At 41.0% G+C, this 23,127-nt stretch overlaps 1 protein-coding gene across 3 annotated transcripts in view; it reads left to right on the top strand.

Annotated features, from left to right (window-relative positions):
- The window catches only part of LOC112465174 (Down syndrome cell adhesion molecule-like protein Dscam2), a 162,594-nt gene that overhangs the window by 69,335 nt on the left and 70,132 nt on the right, over positions 1–23,127 (top strand). For all 3 annotated transcript variants that reach the window (XM_025032604.1, XM_025032602.1, XM_025032603.1), the window contains exons 3-4: positions 9,985–10,305; positions 13,894–14,055. In XM_025032604.1, the coding sequence (XP_024888372.1) occupies positions 9,985–10,305; positions 13,894–14,055 (483 nt within the window). The remainder of the gene's footprint in view (positions 1–9,984; positions 10,306–13,893; positions 14,056–23,127) is intronic.

The following is a 23,127-nucleotide window of genomic DNA, read 5'->3' as shown; positions in this document are numbered from 1 at the left end:
GGCAATATTCAGTAATATTAAGGTGAAAAGAAGATCTTAGCTGACTGAAATTAATCAAATTAATATCTTGACGTATAGAGATACTCGTATCGATGCATACTGCGCTGCGTATTTTTCTCTGCGTAAAGAAAGGAGTATAATAATTTACTTCTATTGCGATTAGGTTTGATAAACCGAGATCAAAGCGATAACGAAGCAAACAGCGTTTGGATGGTTCTAACTTCAATGTTTCGACTCTCAGAATTACGAATCGCAGATCTTTAATATAAATCTTTACATTTACAGTTACAAAAATTACATGTTCTATGTGTATGAATATGTAAATATATATATAATTTCTATATTGTATACAATACATATAATATCTATGGTACATGGTATTTTTTCTTTTTTTAATGCAATATTTCAAGTCATGAAATTGTATTCTTTCGAAAAGCCATTTTTCTGGATCATATATTTCTGGATTACATATATTTCATGTCGTACATGAATGCGATATATCAGACTCTTGATTTTGATGTTGAAAGAAAGGCCATTTATTCAAAGAGATTATACCACTGTTATTTTTATTTACGTTGTAATACGTTTTGTATATTTTATACGACAAATCAGAGCTTTCTCATTTAAATTTTACTGTATACATATGTACACGTTCTCTTTAAAATATTTCTCTTAATTAATGTTTTTTATTTAATCGTGATGTGAAAAATTACTGTGATAATATAAATAGCACATGTTATTTGAAACGTATGTAACGTTTTATAAGCGTTTGTAAGACATTTTGTAAACGTTTCTGAACGATACGTGCTACCCGGGATACATTACGAAAGTTCGACACGAAAACATGCGCGAAACCGAAGCCGCGGCTCGCTCAATTTACTTTACAGTTCCTTAAGTCAACATTCCGTAGCTGTAGCTTAAATTTAAGCGGCGCCCCGGCGACTATAGCGTCTTAATTACAATTTAACGCCCCTTAATTTACCTGCAGCAGCGAGATTTGCCGTGCCGCACAGTTTCTCCGACCGAATGCTTCTGCAAACAGTTCATTGCAGATCTAGAAATAATATCGCGATGCTATGTATAACGCTAGATAAGAAATTCTGATTACTCAGACCTTCCGTGACTTAATTCACGAGGCCGAAGTTGCACTTAATCACGTTCCTAAGATTTTATCTCAGCGCTTGTCTCCTTTAGACACTAAATATGTAGTGTATTTTAAGGAGAAAAACATGAAATCGTAAATTTTATTTATCTCTATTTTAAGAAAAGAATATTAAGTATATTTTCGTAAAAGTATTATTGTAATAATAATATTATTGATATGACTATTATGTATATGCGTGTCTATTATTCACCGATAATGAAAAATTCGGTTTGAACTAAATGCTTGAAAATATTTAAAATTAATTAACACAGATTAGTAAAATATTTTTAGTATAATTATATGACAAGCATCAGTTTTTATAAATGATGTGTATGTTAATTAATTTTGAGAAATCTTGAACAAATTCTACAAGATCACTTTGAAATATTTTTTTAAAAAACCACGCAAATGAAATTAACGCACGAAAAATGAAATTAATACGAAAGATACATTTTTGAAGAAAAATTGATTTTAAAGTAATTCATGAATTCCGTTAAAATTGTATCCCATCTAAAATATCTTTCGTAAGTACCTTTCGAATAAAATTAACGTATCGGAAAACTACTTCTTAAATCACGGGATCGCCGCGCAATTCCTCGACTCTGCGAAACGTTTGCATTTGGGAAACCGTCGCTCGTCGTCATTCCAGAACGACGCTTGTCAGGAACGATCCGTCTTAGCCGATATATCAGATCGAAAGGCGCCCGACGACAACGACGACGACGGCTACGACGACGACGACGACGTTGACGCGCGCGATAAGGATTGGATAAGAAAGGGCGACCGGGTGAGAGAAGATGGATAGATAGATAGCCGGGGCGCACGTCTGACGACGACGGTCCCTTAATTCGTCACTGACGGTTCCGTCGGTATACCGGTGATAATGCCCCGGAGGCCGATGCACCTCCGCTGCAACGGCGCATCTGTAATTAATCAGAGACGCGACGTCGAGAATGCAGGCAGCAGCCACCCCTCGGCGACCACCCTCCCTGCCGCGGTGGTGGCTTGCAACGTTTACACAGTCAACGCGGTCCTATGCACCCGGATGCATATCCACACCTGCACCTGCGGTGTAGACGTTGTGTCGCGCGACAGGGAAACCGGATACGTATGTATGTACCGGCGGAACGCTGATGCCCCGGAAAAGAGAGAGCTCCGAGCATAATTGCACATCGGCACATATATGCAGCGTGGTACATATCCTGCCCGCGTGACAATGTCTCGTTTCCGCATGAACAATGCACGCGCCCATGTACCGTGATCTTCGCATTTGCAAGAAGACCACGAAGGGATGCTGCAATAGTTAGTTTGATGAAAAATTATTGATGACGATGGACTTCGATGATATAAGCATATAAATGGAACGGGATCAATATCGCAGAGATTTCGTGTAATTCGGTTTTTTTTTACAAAATTTCTTGGGCATTTACAAAAAAACCGGGATATTATGGAATGAATAAAAATTATTAATAAATATAAATATAAATTTGTGTAATTATATTTGTATTTATAAACATAATTTATTCTAATGATTACAAATCAAATGTATGAAAAAGGGGGCATAAAGCCGTAACAAGGTGTTCGTGTCAATATATGAATACATTTAATTATCAATTAATAAGAATTTTAATTTACAATTTCACTGACAGAACCTAGGATTTTGCAAAATCACTAGTAGATTGTGTAATTTTTATTTATTCCACAATCCCGGTTTTGGATTTTTTAAGAATTTTGCAAAAAAAAACCAATTACACGAAATCTCTGCGACATTAATTTCGTAATAATAATCTACGTGACACTGGGAAAGGAAGACGTAATTGAATGTTTTATATTCTGAGTATTTTATTCATAACATCCATTAAGAAGATTTATGCAGATCTCTTTATCGTACATTTTTTGTTAAGCTCCATAATTATCTATAGTCTGCAAACTACCATGGCTATTAGAGCCATAAGCGCGGGCGGCCGGAGATGTAAGATGCATCAGAGGACGGTGCACGTGACTACGGCGTGTAAATGATGCTGCAGCGTAATTACAATGTATATGGGGAAGAAACTTTCTCGCACCCGGAACTGAAACTTTCACGGTGAGCTCATAATGTACAGAGCCTGGAGAAAATTACCACCCGTCTTCTTCTTCGCTCAAATTATGTGATAAATCGAGTCTAATCGCAATCTTAAAACTGAACTTTTCACTATCGTCGAGCAATAGATGCACGTACACACACACGGTTATATTGTTCCTATTATAATCAAAGATATTTCTATACCAAAACAGTCTAACCTCCAGTTTGTTATGACAAAGAAAGATGAAGTTTACAGTCAAAACATCTGTGAGAATGCTTAACACATTTTTGAAAGTTAAGATCGAACCATTACGCTCAAATTCAATTGTCACTAATTAATGTTCCGCGGCGGGATGGTGAACATTAATTAACGGCGAACTCTATGATTAATTAACTCCTGTTTATCCTGTGCATTTACTTGTACGCGAGGGCATGTACGACGGAATTGAATATATATAGGTACCGGCTATTTCGCACATGTACGCTGAGGAGATGAAAAGGGAACGAAATGAAAGTGCACGTGCGTCTATACAGGGGAAAACATATACGCATCCGAATGCAGCATCCGAAGGCGCGTCGATGTGTATTCATTTGCGCGATGCGCGACAATTCTCGAAGCGTTCTCGGGCGCAGTTGTAATTATATCGCAAAGTAAATTGCACGCAATTCGCGTTAAACGTTACATTACGACGATGCAAACGGGGTGAATCAGACGTCGCAACTTTTAGCTCTGATTACCTTCGAAAACTTTCACAATAATTTCGTCTCAATCTTAATAATCCAGTTGAACGACTCGAAATGAAGGAGTTAATAAAATGCATCGTACAAAGGTACGAAAAATGATTTGCGAATATTGTATTAGTCATTGATTGACCGACTCGGGATTAATTTGCGGCATTGCCATTGGTCCTATATCGAATTAACAATTCTGGCATTAACATGATGAAAGCCATGTCTATCTTAGGTCGAACATGGCGCGCCCCGAGGCTGAAGTAGCCGAAGGCGAGGTCGACATACAGTACATAGTCGAATGAAAATGGAGTGGATAATGCGTACCATCGCATGCCGACAGTGTAACATCGCGGTATAATGCACCGCGCTGCGAGGGTCATTAGGTCAGATACGTAAACGCGGGATGGTTCTCGGGCTCGTCCGGGCTAATGACTGGGCCGAAGATGAAAAGCGCGAGAGCGGGGAGAATGACCTTTCTAACAAATTATTGTTATTCGCGATTTCGCGAATCGGACGAATTGGGATCAACGTTGATTACGATCACGGGGTGATTAATTCGCACTGACGTCAACGATTAACATTTATTCGCGTTTTAAATCAATATGTTTCCGTAATTAAATGGCATTATTTGTGCATTGATTTGTTTGCGACGTGACATGCTTTATGCGAAACGTTAAAAATATTTGTTCATTATTATTAATTTCCCATTAGTGTAAAATTGCGCCCCGGACCGTGTTATAGAAATAGAATCGCGGGAGGAAGGGGGAGGGGGGCACAAATGGCGCGGGGATTCGATTATTGTTGTGTTCGTTTATTTTCTCGCTGCGCGATTCTCGCGCAAATGTAAATGCGAGATTGCCCGACGTCACGTGAGAGCATCGAACGCGAACGGGTAGTGGTGGAGGGAGGTGGCAGGGGTGAACTGAGGGGGCGAGCTGGAGCGTGCGAAATTGCGTATATGTAAATGCGGCGCACATAACAATGGTGCATTATTGTATGCCGATGCGGTAGGTTACGTTGCGCTTGGCAGACGTGGCAACGTCCAATGCGCATCTAATGCGCGGACAGTGACGAAAATATTTCATTTCCAAACTGCATTGTTCGCTCGCTCCGGCCTAGCTGACCTTCCAAAATAACGTGATCGCGAAAATGACTTTGTGTATACATAAACTCTCGAGAAATTTTAACCCTTTGCGGTCCAAAATATTCTCGCAAATGAGCGAAGATCAAGGATTTTATCCCCAATTTTATCTAATCGGCTGATCTAACGCGGATCAACGAATTTTTATTACTTGGAGGAATTCATAGAGGTTTTATTTACATATATTGTCATATGCTTGTTGATTACAATCGCGTACAAATTTGAATGTTTTAAGAATTATGCAATAGGCTATTGCAACTAGGCTTTATGTTGAGTTCAACGTTAAGACCAAAGAACTATTATAAGAAAACGCATTTATATGTATATCACACTTATATTTAGAATATTTAGAAAAAATAAGATAATTTGCGGATTTGTCATAAGATATATATCGATTGCAAGATACACGTACGCAGAAAGAGGAGTGCAATCGAACGATTACAGGGGGCCGCAGATGCCGCGGTTTAATCCGCCGGCTTAATTGGATTTTTATTCGTGTCGGAGAACGCGCCTCGTGCCGATCGCAATTTTCACCGGAGTGCGGAGACGGAATTCATTATGATCGAGTGAATCGCGTCTCTCCTTCGTCGCAGACGTCGCGAGACATACGCAAATGTGCTGCGCAATATACACCGTACACGCTGAATGTATTCGAGAAATACGTGCCTCTCAGGCGCGCGACATCGAGAGATCCAAGATGGTCAATGCTGCAAGCGCGGAATGGCGCGCGCTCGAATTACAGCATACGAACGTTTCAGGTGACTCGCGGAAAGGGAATAGAGACACGGTTAAACTTGGCAAATATTGCCCTGTCGCGGGTTACCCCGTCGCCGCTTACAAAAATGTCGCCGAGGACAATGGGAGGGAAATGTTTGTACTCCGGATATTTAGTTGCGCAAACGTTACGTCAGTCAGATTATATCATATTTCCGTGCTCGCGGCGGAGTTCTTTGATGTTTGCCAGCAGAAGGAAGTTATGCGCTTTCTCGGAGTGTTCTTCCGAGCTGTTTCACATGACATGCGCACGTATGTCAGGTGATACAAGATGGTACAAGATGGTACCTTCCTGAATAAGAAAAAGAAATGTTAACACTTTTCTTAGTAATTTCGTACTTTCTTTACATTTTTTTTTAACGTAATTTGAAGCACGCTTACAGCATTGATTATTTATTAATTAATTATAGTAACACAGTAAAATAAAATTATAATAAATTAAAATTAATATCAAGCCACGTGAAGCTATTAATAACAATTTCTATTTAAAAATTCATAATTATACGTTTTCAAAATTGCACGGTTATTTTTCATTCGTTTAATTGCAATGGATCGAGTGAAGTGGCAAGACGCGTAATGAAGTTCTTCTGCTTCAGCATGCAATGCAACTTATACAGGAGCTTATACACCTTTCAAATAATTCCTCGAAACTGCGACCGCGTGCAACGTCCAGGTGTGAATACGCGTTTTTAGCAAAGTTGAGTTAGCGTGGCGCACGACTAACGATTCCCACTAGCAAATTCCCCGCTAACGAAGCGAAAGTTCGTTAATATCGACCGCAGACCACCGAGTTTTCCGCGACTATCGCTCGCTACGCGTATAGTAGGAAGTCACTCGCGCCGGAGAGACGGGCGTCATCCGGTATCGTTGCAGGGGTGCAGGGAAGACAAGGGTGGCACCCGAGAAGAGAGAGAGAGAAAGAGGGAGAGAGAAAGAGACGGGGGTTGCGAGATGGCGCGTGTATAAACGCGACATAGAGACGATGTGCCGGTGCATAGCTATAAGCCGGGGTGACGCAGGTGCATCGGGGCCATAGAACGCAGGAAGCGCCGTGCATAAACGTCGTTCGGTCCTGCCTGTATGAGTGCGTGTACACGTGTACGCGTATACGTGAGGTATACTGTATCAGGATGCTGCGCGCCATGTATCGCGACGTTCTCGCCCAACGTTCTCTCTGGGCAAAACGACGCGTCCAGGTTATCAAACTACCGTTCATGCATAATGCACCGATCTCTGCAGGTACCTCTTGCACTCTCTTTCCCTCTCTCTCTCTCGCGGCCTCTATCTCGTTTGATCCCCCTTCCCCCACCCCTCGAGCACAGTCTTCGTCGATCGCCAGAAAACAAGGTTCCGGAGTTCCGGGGGATAAAGCTGCGAAAGTGCTGGCATCAGCTGCGGCGGAGATCCTCTATCAGATTTCCTCTGTCGAGAGCGAGCGGGCAATGGGGGTGAAGAGGGGAGGAATTGGAAAATTCAGCGATCGTGCGAGACGAAGTAGAATACGCCCGGTTGTCAAACACGTGTACGCGTGCACGCGCATTTTACCGTTCCTTTTGCTGGGAGGAACGGCAGATTGAGCAACAATTTAATCGAATTCTCTTCTGCGCGTATATTTATGATAAATGATTAAAATCAATACGATTCTCGGGATGATAAAACGTTATCGTAACATTTATTTTACGGCTGTTTATTAACTGTCAAGGGAAAGGGGTAGACTTAATTTCAACTCGGAGTATAATTTTCGGAGTGTGTGATCTGTAGGGTTATTTTAAGCAAATATCTTTTTATTCGAAAATACTACGCAAGAATTCTCAACGTGTCAATTCTCAACATTTCTCGCTTCTGACGTTACATCTCATGAGATGTCGGGAAAGAGCCCAGGAGCCTTAATTATTGTAATTATATTATAAACGTAACTTTTATTCTTGACAGCATTTACAGTCCGTCAGCATACATTTAAGAGAATAAGAATAATTGATTTCATTGGTATTACTTTGCAAATGTTAAAGTAAAATTTCTACCTTAATTTATTAACGCCACAATATCGATTATTCCCTGAACAATAAAATATTCATAGAAAATGTGAGGAGCTTCCCACAGTTACGTTCTTCAGTATCACGGATTTCTCTCATTTGATTCATAAAAATTTAAGTAACGTGTCTAATTTGGTTCACATGCGCGTTCACATTTGTTGGTACTGCGGATCGTGTCGCGGCGGGTTAATAACCTCGTTATGTTATTTTCCAACCGGATACGCTCTCGTTCGACAGCGACAGGGCAGGAAACCGAAGCTTGGAAGTGAAAGAGCGAAAGAGGACACGCGGTGGGTGTGCGCGCCGTCGAGCGCGATATACGTTTTATTGCCGATGAAAAGACGGCTTGCTCGAATCCGTAGCCGTAACTGGAGCGATCAATCCGTTAGATCCCTCTTCCACGGCATTTTTATTCTCGATACCCGAGAGAGGAATCTTTCCGTCCGGGATTCGAAGAACCCGCCACTCCTGTGCCTTTTAACATAATATGAAAATCGGATAATTTTGTCCTTTTCCTCTTTTTATCGCACCGATATCACCTCGCCTCTCGAAAGAATCGATGCCCTTTTATAATTGAGCCGCAATCTTATTTCCTACTTGCCGATACGTCGAACAATTCTGAAATTCTGAAAATAGATTTTTCCGGAACGTTACTTTTAATACTTTTATTTAAATTTTTAATACTTGTCCGTTTATGTTTTTATAATAATTTAATTGAAATAGACTTCTATTAGGAAAGAATAATGTTTGCGTCTAAAAATAGAAATTAAATAACTTTCTCAGACAACCATTTGTGGATTTTTCATGCGGTAATATTTCTTGTGTCGAGCACGGAGAGGGGGGGGGGGCTACATTCAGATTGTCCTATCAAATGTGCGTGATTCGATATTCGATGCAGACGGAGAACGACCGAATCGACATTATTGCTGTGTCTCGGATGGATGGTTTCCTCGAACGGTACGCTTTTTAAAATCGTGTAGCATCGTCTCGATGCATTTTCCACCGTAATGCCCGCGTATGCTACGCATCGCATTTTCTGTGTCGCGTATCGCATGCCCCTTTTGCGTATTTTACTATCTAAACTTCTTACTCTGAATACATCCTGAATGTCGTACCTCGACTTCGTGGCGGAACATTTCTCGTCTTCTTAGCCAGGGTAAAAATTGGCAGAGATTTATGGGAAATTGTTTCTCCCCGGCTACGCGTCGCGATGCGCTTTTGCTACTGTTCTGAAAACTATGCGGGATTATTCCCGCAGAGAGAAAGATTTAGATGCGCATTCCTCCGCGAAAGTAAATTTTGCAATTGGAAGTACCTAGTAGACGGCAAACTTGAAAAGTTCAAAGCAGTAAATGTACCCTAGTCTTTAAGTGACAGATTGAAGTTTTGAAGAAGTAAAGTCCGCACGAATTTAACCCTTCGTCTGTATGTTTTTTTTACAGGTTCGACGCTATTTTTCTCTACCTTAAAATATTTTAAAAATTTTGAAAAAATTCACGAGATTTAACCTGTCTGCATTGTAGTTGACGATTTTATAGTCATTTTTTCAAGCATCATTCATTTAATATTTTCTGGCAAGCTTGCAAGTTTCACGGTTACGAGCAGATATATTATTTTGGGTCAGATGCCATAGACTCACGTATACAGACGAAGGGTTAAAAATAAGTGCTTTCATGTATATTAGATTGTTGTGAAATGTTTTCGCTTTTTCACTTTTGTTAAAGTCTATTTGTATTAAATAAAGCCAGAAAACTAAAGTTCTTTGAAAAGGAATTGAACATTTTCTCTCTAGACGGGGGAAGAAAGAATACACCGAAGCAATTTTGCTTCAATTCTACTGAAATTCTATTTTCAACTTTATCCGACAAGCATGACAAACATTTCGCGCCAATTTAATATTTCACTCAATTTACAAAAATCATCTGCCTCTTTGTAACTCAAAAGTTTTCGGTGTCTCGATAGAAACCATTCAAAATTTAGCATAGAATTAAAATTAAATTTGACTGCGTCGACATTCTATTCATACTTTATTTACGTTTCGTTTTGCACAAAAGACCTGCTTTTCTCTGACACGTTTCGCTTTTTCTCGTTGCAGGACGAGGAGTGGTGCTGGACAGCCAAGGGCCGGTGCTGGTCTCGGAGCCGCGCTCGAGCGTGGAGTTCTCGAACGACACCGGGGCGATGATCCACTGCTCGGCCCACGGCAGTCCCTCGCCGAGGATCGACTGGCTGATGGGCGACGGCTCGCCGGTCCTGCCGATACCGAACATCCGTGAGATGCTGGTGAATGGCTCCATGTACTTCCTGCCGTTCGGCGCGGAGAGCTACCGGCACGACGTGCACTCGGCCGTCTATCGTTGCCAGGCGTCGAATAGCGTCGGCAAGGTGCTCGGCCGTGAAATCACGGTGAAGGCCGGTAAGAGAGAAAGCGCCTCCTTTATTTCTCGCCGACTCCCTCGATCCCGTCTCGCCGTAATACCCTCGGTCTTTCGCTCTCTTCCGCCCGATTGATCCTTCACCGTCCCTTAAAGCCCGCTCGCCGTACGTACGGTACGTAGCGGCGAGCGGAAAAAAGACGAGACAGACTATCACGCGCGACGATGGCGTGACATGCAACTTTACGAGCTTCACGTGCGACCTTGAGTTTCTCAAGTCAAAAATCGCTAACTCCGATCATCGTGTATTTACAAACTGGCTTTGATAACATTAGATACATGGCCAAATTTAGCTCGTTTTTCAATAGGTAGTTCAGATTTTAATACGCTACTAATTTTTACTTGACTTTAATTGTTTCTCGATTGTGAATTTTTAATAAATTTGTTAACAATGAAACTTATGTCTAGATACGACAGAATGAATATTGGAACAATTACGCGATTGTTTTCGCACCGCCGCTTCAATACGCGTGAAAGCTCGGCTTGTGTCAAATAAGGTGGTGAAACTAGCGATATCCATAGGGACCCTCGGACGTGTTAAAATTACACGCGAGTTCCCTGAAAAGTTGCGACGAAGACATAACTTCTCGGAAGCACCGAAGTTTCACGCGCCATAAACATGCCGCAATTTGAAAATCCTAGATTCTCTTCAGTGGTAAATCTCGCGAGAGTTGTTCGCGTTTCAAGACGTTTGCGCCAATGTCCGGATGTTTTTTTTTCTGCGACGCATCCGCATCTGCCGCACCGGACGCTAAACTGGCCACTCTGCCGGAATCTCGAATCGTCCGTAAAATTCTATTCCTAATAATAATAATACCTAATGCATTAAATTAACAATTCATATATGCCGCGAGTCCAGACTGCTCATATTCGCATCCATATTGATGCGATGTAGATTGTAGCCTTAGGAAATATCGAACTTCGGTCGAAACTATCGTTGAAATATCACGTACCGTTTAAATTCTCTCAACGTCGACCGAAATTTGCGCAATTTTCAAGCACAACAACAATTGATTGGCGCGTTTCGCCGTCGTAAAAATTCGTTATCTGAAAAATCTCGTTGAGCGCTTACTTCTCGGATGTATTTAACGTCAATACCCCCCGTGTGGTACCCGGAGTGGAGTGGTAATTCGTTGCGAAGTTGAAGGGCTGGGACGATCAATTTTGCGCGTTTCGAATGCCTCACGAGAGGTACAGGCCGGCGGAAAAATCAACAGTCTTGGGGCATTATCAGATCGTGCGCCGTCTCTCCCTGAGGTTCCCGCCTCCTCCGTCGAGCTAAATGTAATCGACCGTTCTCCGCGGAATGACGTTTTAAATCCACGACTTCGGACGCCCGGAGGGCGGTAAGAATGATCGTGCGCTCGGGCAGAGCCAAGCCAACTACATTTATCGCGAGCGGGGGTCCTCCTCTTTTCCACTCGCTTTTCCCCCCCATCTGCCCCGTCGCCGCGCCGCCGTGGTAAATGGATGACACTAAACCCACGCTCTCGCTTATAGCTAACAACCTGCGCCAAGATCAAGACTCGCGAACTTGCCGCCAAAGTACGTAAGATGCATTTATGCACGTGTACCAGATTGCTCCGAAAATGACGTGAGAAATAGCAGCTGCAGCTCAGGAAGGAAGTGCAAAAATGCACTAATACGTTAAAACAGTTAACAGTTATTATAATTTTATGGTGTTAATTAACGAGATGAGAAACACGAGCTTTTTCTCTTTCTTCATAAACGCGCATAAAAATTCGTAATTTCCCGCCGTTAATTGCACTTAATGGGACGCACATTTGTAATTTTTATAACTGCGTGTATAATATTTCACCAGCCACGATGCGGTTTTTGATAGTTTCACAGCGCAATTCTTCTTAATTAGCCGCGCGAAATTTATCACCGAGCGTAAGTAGAAACAGACCGCCGTATATTTCGGTCGGACACGAAACGAGAACTCCCTCTGGCTGGAGAAAATCCGCGCTGAGATATCGCCGAACGAATTTCGCGGATGAAAGATCAGTAAATTTTACGAGGAATGTATCGACCGATCGACACGTTTTCTCGGCCGCTCAATATACGACCGGGCGTGACAAACGATCGCGCGATTTCTTCTTTTTCCTTCGCTGTTAAGAGTCACACCAAGCGAATGTCCCGCTAAGGATCGCTTATCGCATTTAGCGGGTTGCGAATCGGAAATTTTCCATCTGTCGGGAGAAAATTCCGCCGGGACGAGAAAATTGAAGGGGGTGGATTATCCGTTGAAAGGATGGGCGGCACGGAAGTCACGAAGATATCGCAAAAGTTTTCAAGGCAGAGCGCTAATTACCGAAACTGCCTGTCTCTGAAAAGCCGGTATTCGCACGCGGGAACAATGAGGTCGGCAGGAAAACGAAGTGCCGGGCTGCAACGGTAATAACGCGTTTTTCAGCGTTAATATGTCTCGCTGGTCTTTTTTAAGAATGTTGTTTTAATGATGGAATACTGAAAACTTGCTTGGTAATAAATAGAATAAATATGAATGATGGTGTGGACGGTGTGGACTCACTTTACACGTCTCTAGCAAAAATTACATTTGTCTATTATTGGGTAAAAAACTTTCATAAATAATGATATCAGTGATGAAAGAATCTTGAATTATCCCGATTAAATATTTTCGTTATCTGAACACTCTTACAGTCGAATTTGGACTATTAATTGCATCTGTTTAAGAATAATTTATTTTTACTATTAAAAAATGCAAGTACATTATTTAAATATATAGTCTCGGATCCAGTATTATTCATTTATAATAAAAGCTTCTTGTTTATTTAATTTGTCTTTAAATTTGCAATTTGTCGGCAATTCTGGAAATTTTGCCGAGGAAAAAATCGATTCTAGCTTTGTCGAAGAAATACGCTTGTCGCGCGAAACAGGGGCGGTATTATTAATCATGCGGACAGCGGGAACGGTCGTCTTCCGATCCCGGAAGCTCGCCGGAAGAGGAATATTCATCACTCGAATCCGACATTGCATGCTTATAGAACAGCTCCGATATATCGTCGCGCGACATATACCACTCCTACCATCGCTCCTTAAACCGTCATATCCGAGCCTCTGCTTTCTCATCTTCGTCTTCGCCTCTACGGGGGAGATTAACGTGCATCGCGATCGTGCGACGCGATGAGATCCGTCACGATGAAGAGCAAATTTCGTCGTGGAATCCTGCAGACCGAGAATCTGCCCGGTATCGCCCAAAATTGTCAGGATTGAAACGATGAATCCCGAATGAAATGAAACGTCGCAATGTTGGTGCGCGTCGATGGGAGAAGGCTCTCTTTCTCCGGGACCGTTCTTTTCCATTTTTCCGCCGGTATTATTCTCGCGAATACGACATCCTGTTTCACGACGATATAACCTTTTCCCTCCCGTTCCTTTTCATCCCCTTCCTCTCTCTCTTTCTCTATATTTTTTCATTGTCCCGGGAGTCTTTGTCGCTGAGAACGATATGGGCGATCCGCGTCCCTCGCTCTCCTTTCCATTTCCCTCTTCTCCACCCGGCATTTATTTCCACGCTCAAGCGGCTGTAACTTTTCTTCTTTCAGTGGTACGCCAGAAGTACGAGGTACAAGTGCGGGACGCCTACGTCCTGGCGGGTAACACAGGGGTGCTCAGGTGCGAGATACCGGCCTTCGTCAAGGAATACGTCGCGGTCACATCCTGGCTGAAGGATTCGGCTTTCAACATTTACCCGTCCGCGGAGAGCGGTGAGTGTAATTACAAGCTAGTCGCCTGACTTACACGAGAGCGAAATATCACGCGTGAGTCCGGACTACACACATTTCCCGGATAACGACGATTGTCGTCTCGATTGTCGTACTCTCAGTGAAAAATTGAAAAAATGAAACTTAATGTCTTTCGATTTACTCATTGATCATCTCGTAACGTTATCTACATTCAGGGTTCCTATAGAAATATTTTCTGCCTTCGTGCATCTTGTTTTTTATTTCAAGATATCTTTCCTGATAACTTTTACAAGAATTTAATGTCATTTTTTATTCTTTTTTTCTTCTCGGAACGATTAGAAATATTTTATTTTTAATTGTATAATAATTATCAATCTTGAGTAAAGCGGTGTGCTTAGATAGAAAGTAACAAATATGACAGGGCAAACTTTTTCTTTTATTCACACGAGTCACGTGTATCGAACGACAGATAAAACGCACGTGAAAGTGCCTCGCGTTACGTCAGTTTAGCAGTCATTATTCGAATTAATTAGAGTCTGGGGGAGCGATTTGAGAATCCGCGTACATACACACATCAGGAATATTCTCGTCGTTCCCGGATAAATAGTGATATTACGAAACACCAGTAACGCAGATAGGCACGTAATGTGTATAGAGAATAGCGGAGATAAAACTGCGCGTACTCGCATTTTTTTCCAAAGATGGCTTTTTTATATCACTCATCTTGCAGCTAGCATCTTTCGTTTTGCGCCAGCTGCACACCGCGTTATTCCTTGAACTAAAACCCTGTAGTTCGTTCGCTCATAAACTTTTAATCCGAAAACACGTCTTAGGCTGATTAAATTATCGTGTTTTGAAATGGCGAAGGCGATTTGACATGCAACAGCATGGATGTAAATAAATTGGCATTACTGATGTGAATATGGGAATCTTCAATAACTGGAAATATTTCATTGAAGATAAATCTGTCTTTCTATCTATGTAGAAAAATTATTGAAAGGATTAGATTTAAAACTGAACCTATATGTTTGCTTTATAAAGCAGCTGGAGCCATAATAGAAAAGTCAATTTTAGCTGTCTAAGTCATTAATTTTACGAGTCATCATTTTTGAATCGAGTTATAAACATTTTTCTCTCAAATAAAGCTCTTATGAGTTTATCGCGCAAAACGGACGAATTTTCGCGGAGCAAATTCAACCGTTTGTGCAATTTCGTTCCCGAAGCCACCGAGAAGTCAAGCACCTGATGCATCATAGAAACTTTTCCAAATTCGTTTTCCTCGCGTCATAATGGAGCCATTGTGTTCCCCCGCCATCCATCGCGCGAGATCTCGTGTCGACTCACTCGGGGAAGGGAGGACGACGATGACGACGACGAAACGTGACGCATTGTAGTCGTATTTCGATCGCTACTACGCTGCTTTTCAGGTTGCCACGTGTGTGGCATAAACGCGAAAATCTCTCGTTGCCTTCTTCTCCCCCGCCCTCGTCGAAAAATTTGCCTCGAATTCACCAACTGCCCCCGCAATAAATTATAGCTCGGCGAATAAACGGCGAACTTCCTCGCGCAGGCACGCCCGTCCTGTTCGACGGCCCCGCGCGCGTACCGAAAGTTTTCCGAGTGATTCGTTTTCCATTAGAGGCCTTGGTACCTCCGCTTCAGAATCTCGCCTTTTCCGCTTCCCAGATTGGATTTTCCTCTCTCTCTCTGGACTGCGCGAGACGCGAATCGCGTTTGATTTAATCCGAGGATTTGTCGCCTGCCCGACAGAGACGTAAGGAACGGCCCGCTTATGAAGTTTAATCGTCTTCGGAAACAGTCTCGCGCGCGAGCTCGCGTCTGCACTCGCGTTAAATTTACTCTCCCGTAAGAGAATAAAGAGCTCGCCGTCCCTCCGCGAGACACTCTGTATATACCAATGCAGGCTAGCCCCGGGGTAAACGTGAGAAATTTTTGCGACGGATTCTGCGATTAAATCGGCGAATTTGTCTATTTTCAATTTCCACCAAGATTATTGACTTTTCAAAAAATAACTCTGTGGAATGAAGCTTCGCGATCAATAATTTCGAGTATGCTAAAATCATCTTAACGTGACGATCTTAACGTGACCATCTAGATTACGGAGAATTGATAAATTAATTCGAGACTATGTTGAACTTCCCGTTATCGTGACCAGGCGTTTTGACCCTCCGACTTGGAAACTTCCAAACTTTTCAAACGCGAGAGATGTACGATATAGATATCTTTTTATCTGTAGCAAAAAGTTTAATTCCCGCCGAGCCAAAGAGATATACGGCGGGTATATATATGGTGGCCGAAATATCTTTTTGATATACGCACTCGCGCTGTTTGTTCGTTACATAGCGCACTGAGAAAGCGCGTAACTGAGCAGCAGATCATTCTCTTGAAACACTCTGCACGGTTATTAGTTTCGCGTACGCCGCGAGCAACGCGTACCGGGTGTATCGACGTTTCAGGGAGTCGACATGAAGTGCCGGTGGATGACTACCCGGATGCAGCCAACTCCAACACGAAACGTTCCACCGCAATGCAAATTAGCTCGGGCTGCTTGTCTATGGAAACGTCGAACTATCCTCGCCGCAGCAGCAGCCGCCCCAACGTCTCGCTCATTTGTCTGCGACCACTTCGCAAATGCGCATTCAGTAGTAGTATGCGAGAAAGGCCAGACCGGGGCTCACAAACTCCGCCTTTACATATTTTGTCGTAATAATTATTGGCATGAATATTGCAACGCGAGTCATCGCGGAATTATCAACGTTTGTTAGAACGTTGAGCAATTATGCGCCATTGTTATGATACCAGCTATCGTAATGTGTATTTAATGAAAACGGAAAAATGCCGCGGTGATCCCGATTTTTTACTTTACGGATGATAAATCTCATTTGCATTGAATCGCATCTTAGGTCGACGCTGTCGTTTTACATTCAAGGATTATGTAATTCTGTAATAGATTTTGTAACATGTAATTTTCGTAATTATCGGGGGCCGGGAGGTTCAAGTATAATGTAAATTTTTTTATGATGCTGACGTTGACTCTCGTCGACGGAAACACCGAACCGCGTTGTAGCGCAGCGTCCATGTTATGACACCATTATTATCTTTTCTCTTTTTATATCTCTTTTTACCTCGAGCGCAATATTTTTATTTTCCCATGGCTTGCTCCGTTTAATGAATACACATCCATTAGATATTGTTTTACAACATTCAAAAAGAAACAAAATACATATTTAATAAACAATATTGCATTACCTTTACATTTAATTATACTACACTATTTTGTTGTGACAATAGCAAAATGTTTTTTTTAACAAATAATATAGCAAATAATAGTAATATTAAGTCACTATATAGGAATTGTAGCAAAACAAATTTATTTAATTATTTAATTATTTTTACTCCGTTTATATGCTTTTGTTATAATTTTAAGTATAAATTATAAAGCACTAGAGGATGTTTAGTGGAGGTGAAAATTTGCCAAAAGTATTCGTCTCCGCGTTCACGGAAAGTACCTTCCGCTTTGCATTACGCTTTGCCTTACGCTTTGCACTTTCTTTTCCTATATAAACGCTATCTTAAGCAGCTTTCGTTCACTTCGTTTACTCTTATTTATATCTCTCTTCGTTCATCGTACTTAATTTCGTGTTTTTTGAGCGATTATTCTCTGCTATATTTCTAATAAAAACTCAAATATTTTTGCTATATAGGAATATTGTTTGTGATTATATACCGTTATTCGCATATATTTTTTCTATGCAGAGAAAGGACGTATTTATTTATTTAAATATTATTTAAAACAAAATAACCGTTGTTTGCCTGCAATCAATTTCTACAAAAATTTCTAAAATAAAGTTTTTTCTATAATTATTTTCTGTTCGTCTCAAATGGTGCATTTTTTTAACGATCAAAATGAGCCATGTATATGTATACCTATAACGAGATGAATCAGATAATTATTCTGCTTTATTCGAGACATTATCCTCTCCTAGTAGGATAATACACGATGTCATTACATGGGAGAGCATTCGACACGAGTACTATCGATAAGAGCCTAAATTTTTCATATATAAGCTAGTAGGGACGACGATGCTTCCTTCCGCACGGGGATAAGCTTGCAAAAGATAGCTGAATACGTATTATAGTGATAACAGCCGCGCTTTCGCTCACTATTCTTTCGCCGCGTCCTGAAAATCCCCTTTCAAGTAAAGCAAAAGTAATCATCTTGGATTTTTCATCAAGTAAAAGCGCGCGAGACTAAACTCGTGAATTCTAAAGTCAACTTTTACCCTCTTTTCAACGCTGGATATTTAAACGGAACAAGCTACAAATTCCGCGTATAGTTTATTAAATCTAGTTTATAAGTTTATAATGCAATTTGTGCTCAAGCGCGGGATACAACGTGAATAACTTGATTTGCGTGTGTTTCCGATCCACCTCGAAATTATTCGCATTATCCTTTAAAGGATTCCGACATATGATATCATCGTTCGACGGGACATTTCTTTGCCCTGTTAATCGTAACAATTTTCGGAAAGTTATCACCGCAGCGCCGCGCCGCGTCATTTCGAACTTCATCGCTCCGCCGCGTACGCTTGAAAAATTAGCCCGGCGAAACGCAATTTGACAACGTCCCTGTTTTAAACCCCGTAAAACGAAAGTTTGCGTACTTTGTCCCGGCGAACTTAAGCGAAGTCGCAATAAGTCGCGGACAAGGAGGCAAAGTGGCGCACTTACCGCGCGGCATTCCGTAAAGTCATGAAAGAAGTAATTGTGCTTGCCCCGCGTAAGGAAGCACGACGAAATACATCTTGACGTCCGCACAAATAAATGATGCAACGTAATTTTCTTCAATCACCATCCATGCGCTCTTAATGCTCGCTTAAGTCTCTGTGAGACTCGTTTCCGCGAAAACTAGCGTTTTCTTATTGAAAAACTGTACGTAGAGTTCGGGGACAGAAAGGTTGTCCGGTTGAGTTTCGGAGAACGCATCCTATTTATATTTAATATCCAGCTACCATGTCAGTAATTACCAATTCTTTTAACATTTCAATTTGACATCTTGTTTGTCTGCTCTTATATAATAAATCACTGCGCAAGCTGTGTGCATTAGTGCTCATCCACTTTTAAATAGGATGCGTTCCGAAATTTAACCTGACAACCTTTCTGTCCCCAACCGTACAAACGTAAATACGTAATCGATGACTGCCCAATGTTTTTTGCTTACTATTTTATATTCAATCTTATATAACGCGGTGAATACCAAGACGCGCATTGACAAAGATTGCTGAAATAAGGCAATTCTCGCGGGCTCGAGGTCGATTTACCCACAGTTCCCACGAGTGACGAACGACGCACGTGGGAGCGGAACGAACTTTCCTTAAAAATCCGCGGATTCGTGTTTCGTACACGACACTCCAGAGAGAATCCACTCGCGGGCGGAATAAATCCAGCGCGCGAGATATATTTCGGTAATAATCGGCGTATACATAAATCATCCACGCTCAGACCGAGGCCGCCATTACGAAGGAAATTGTAACTCCCGTCTCTTCTTACGTTCTTTTTCGCATTAGTCTTCTCGTTTTTTAACTGATATTTTTAGAACGGTTGTAATAAAATAAAAAGAATTAATAATAACATTTAGGGAATATAAATTCTCAGGTTAAAATGAAACGTAGTAATGAATGCATGGGAGAAAGTTTTGATGATAAAATCTGAAAGTTTATAATGCGATTTATTATTTATTACAAAATCCAGTGGCGTTATGTTATATATAAAGCAGAAGATGCAGTAACCATTAACCGACATTATCCCATCGGATATTAGAGCGACGCAAATGGGCATAAGTTCTGATACACTTGTTGATTAAACTTGCATTTAAGCTGATTAACGCCCGACAGGGTTACCCACGCCGGTATGAGAGATACAATATATCGAATAAACGCGTTACGTCACTACATATGTATAGATTCGAAGGCAGAATATGTTTAATGCCACATCCGATTACGGATAATGCATTTCAGATTTCGACCATTATTTAATTATCTCGCGAACGTTGAAAAATTAATCTGTAAAATTAATTATATAATGTTAATACGTAATTAATATAAAATATTAATATATGAAATTACGTATTTATATTTAAATAACATTTTTTACATAATTCTTAGAATTATATTAAATAATTGTATCGCAGTTCATTTCATCAACAATTCATTTCATTTAGGTGCGTGGTTTCTCTCGAAGTCGATTTTCCTCACTGCAATTTTTTTATACTACGTTTTTAAACTGGTGTCAAATGAACTCATTGCATTATATAAATGTGTCGAATAAATTAATATCTCGATGAAGAGAAATCATACTCAAATCGAAATCACTGCGAAAAGAGTTTGTTGATTCACATATATGAATTTTTGATAAAGAATCACAATTTTTTATTGATATCGCAATAGTTTTAAAAACATGTACTGTATTTACTGACTTTATATATTTTATTTGTAATGTGTGCACAAAAAATATCTCATTTATTTACGTATACATAAAATATTATTGAAAAAATAAAAGATACTAGTAGAAATACTGTGGCTGACCATAGACTGGTATAAACTACTAATTTATTCGACATGTAGAAAATTTTACGTTTATACACAAATCATCTCGCTTGTAACGTGCATTCGTGCATTCTCTTCACATTGGTATATACCGTTATCTCTCTTTCGCGGATTTGTTGACGAAAGAGATTTCGTGTTCTCGTTATGCCGATTAGATCGACAGCAGTGCTTTTGCTTTCTGTTTCGGTACACCTAGATACTTTGATTTCGCATTTACTCGGTGTCCATTCGATCACATTATTCACGCAACTCGCTCTTACGATATCGGATAGGTCGCAGCTCCATCATAACCAAATAGACGACGCCTGGCCGCCTCCGCCGTTTCATTGTCGTGATTCGTAAACTCCTAAACACGATCCATTACATTTATCAACGCGAAATTGTGATCCCGCGTGAATCTTATAGCTGTATTAAAACCTCTCTGAGGAATATCAGGGATTTTAGTTGGTTACAGATCTCTTCTCCTTTCATCTTTAAATACCAGTAAATTTTTTTAATGTTATAATTTAATTAGTATTGTGAAGTACATGAATTTTGATTGTGGACTATATGAATTAATAATAAAATTGTGTGACACATAATATTTAATGGGTTTATATAGTATTTCGCGAAATTGTGCGATATTGCATAAATATCATTAACGCCATGGAACAATATGAGAGAAACATATATTATATCAAATATTATATTATTTTACTTATTTGCCTCCAAATTATTTTCTCTGATGCGTACATACCGTACGAACAAGTAGTTTATATCTACGATTAAATCAGTCACAACATAGTTATTTCTACTAGCACTTTTTATTTTCAATAATTTTTTATGTATACATTTATAAATAAAACATTTTTTATTCATACACCCACATATACCCACGTTATAAATAAAATAAAAAAATTCTTAAAAAGATTTTAATATATTAATAAAATATTAAAATCTTTTTAATTTATAATAAATCCCAAAGAATAAAATACAATTGCAATCTCTAATTAGTTCCAATAATTAATTTTTTATATATTATGTAAAAATGATAATAATGAAAATTTTAACTAGTATTTTAATTAATTTTATGTTATTAAATTCTATCAAAATAGAAACTATCATAAATAAAGTAGGTGCATTAAAACGATCCGTATATCATTTAATCACTTGCTACATCCAACTATTAACAAGCTCGAAATACATTCTAACATCCCTATACCTCTATAATCCGTGAATTTTGAACCCCGCTTAAATATGCCAGCTATTTCTCGTAACCGATGGCATGATTGCCGCGCATAATCATTCTGGCGCCGCGCACAATGAGCGGACAAAACGCCGAAGAATCCCTCGCGCTCGAGTTATTTTTATTACGATCGATTCATTGCTCCTTTCCCTCCTCCCTCTCTCCCGTCCTCCTCTCCTTTACCATGGTTGCCCATCCATTTCTCTTACCCCTTTCTCTCTCTCACGCGGCGGCAATACGGTCGGCATTCATCGTCGTATGCAGCCGGCGGGCGCCGACGGTATGCACCGCCATTTGCACCGCGCGCGAGCCGATCTTAAGGTAACCAGACTTACGTGCATTCCTGCTCGCACCTCCTGCAGCCTCTCCTCTCTTCCTGCCCTCCCCCTTCTCTCTCTCTCTCTCTCTCTCTTTCTCCCCCGAGCCATTTCAACGGCTGGAATTCCGCGCAATTTCCTCCGTTATAAACGTGCACGCGCGGCGAGGATGCTCGCGGCGCCAACAACGAAATATTGACATTGCCGGCGCGGCGCGGATGCGGACGCATCGGCGGAAAATGCACTCGTTTGAACGTCGTAGACATGAGGGATAGGGCGCCGCCGGTGGGCGAAGGGACGAGGGAAAAACCCGGCGGTGAGCGCGAAGGGAGAGACTGCGCGAGGTATTTTTCGCGCGATGCATTTTTCCACGGAGTCACGCGTGCACGCGGCCGACATGCTTACGGACGCGGAAAACGCCCCGGCGCGCCGCCGTGATATACATACACGTCTTTCCCCCGAGTGCGACTGCGGAAAAAAATGCGAGTAATCGCGACCGCGGTGAATTTCCGGCTCCACAGGGGAAAAAAGAATGATTGTACGCGGCTCTCATTTTACCGCATTTCCGTCCGCTAGGGTTCCTAAATTTACGTCGCACGTTGCGAAAGATGTCTGCCCTAAACGTCTCCCCCAACAAATATAAAGGTCGCAGATGCGAAACCTGCGTCGAATCACCGAAGCATATTTTTTGACGGAGAAAACAGTCATCTTTCCTCTCTCTTTTCACGAGAAATTTCAACGTAAAAATATTTCCGGTATTATTTAACGTAGAAATCTAAGGCGTTCTGACGAAAAAAGTTTCAGAGGTGCAACAACAATAATTAATGCAACTTTGCATATTAGTGAAAACTATGTAATGTTTTCGTATAGATTGCTGATACAATGTACAAGCTGATCACAATGGGTGCATTCGTTTACGCAAGGC

Source organism: Temnothorax curvispinosus, unplaced genomic scaffold (assembly GCF_003070985.1).
Source record: "Temnothorax curvispinosus isolate PA1 unplaced genomic scaffold, ASM307098v1 QBEX01014974.1, whole genome shotgun sequence".
NCBI classification, from domain to species: domain Eukaryota; kingdom Metazoa; phylum Arthropoda; class Insecta; order Hymenoptera; family Formicidae; genus Temnothorax; species Temnothorax curvispinosus.
The sequence above is the reverse complement of the archived record's forward strand: the minus strand, read 5'-3'. Positions and strand labels throughout refer to the sequence as shown.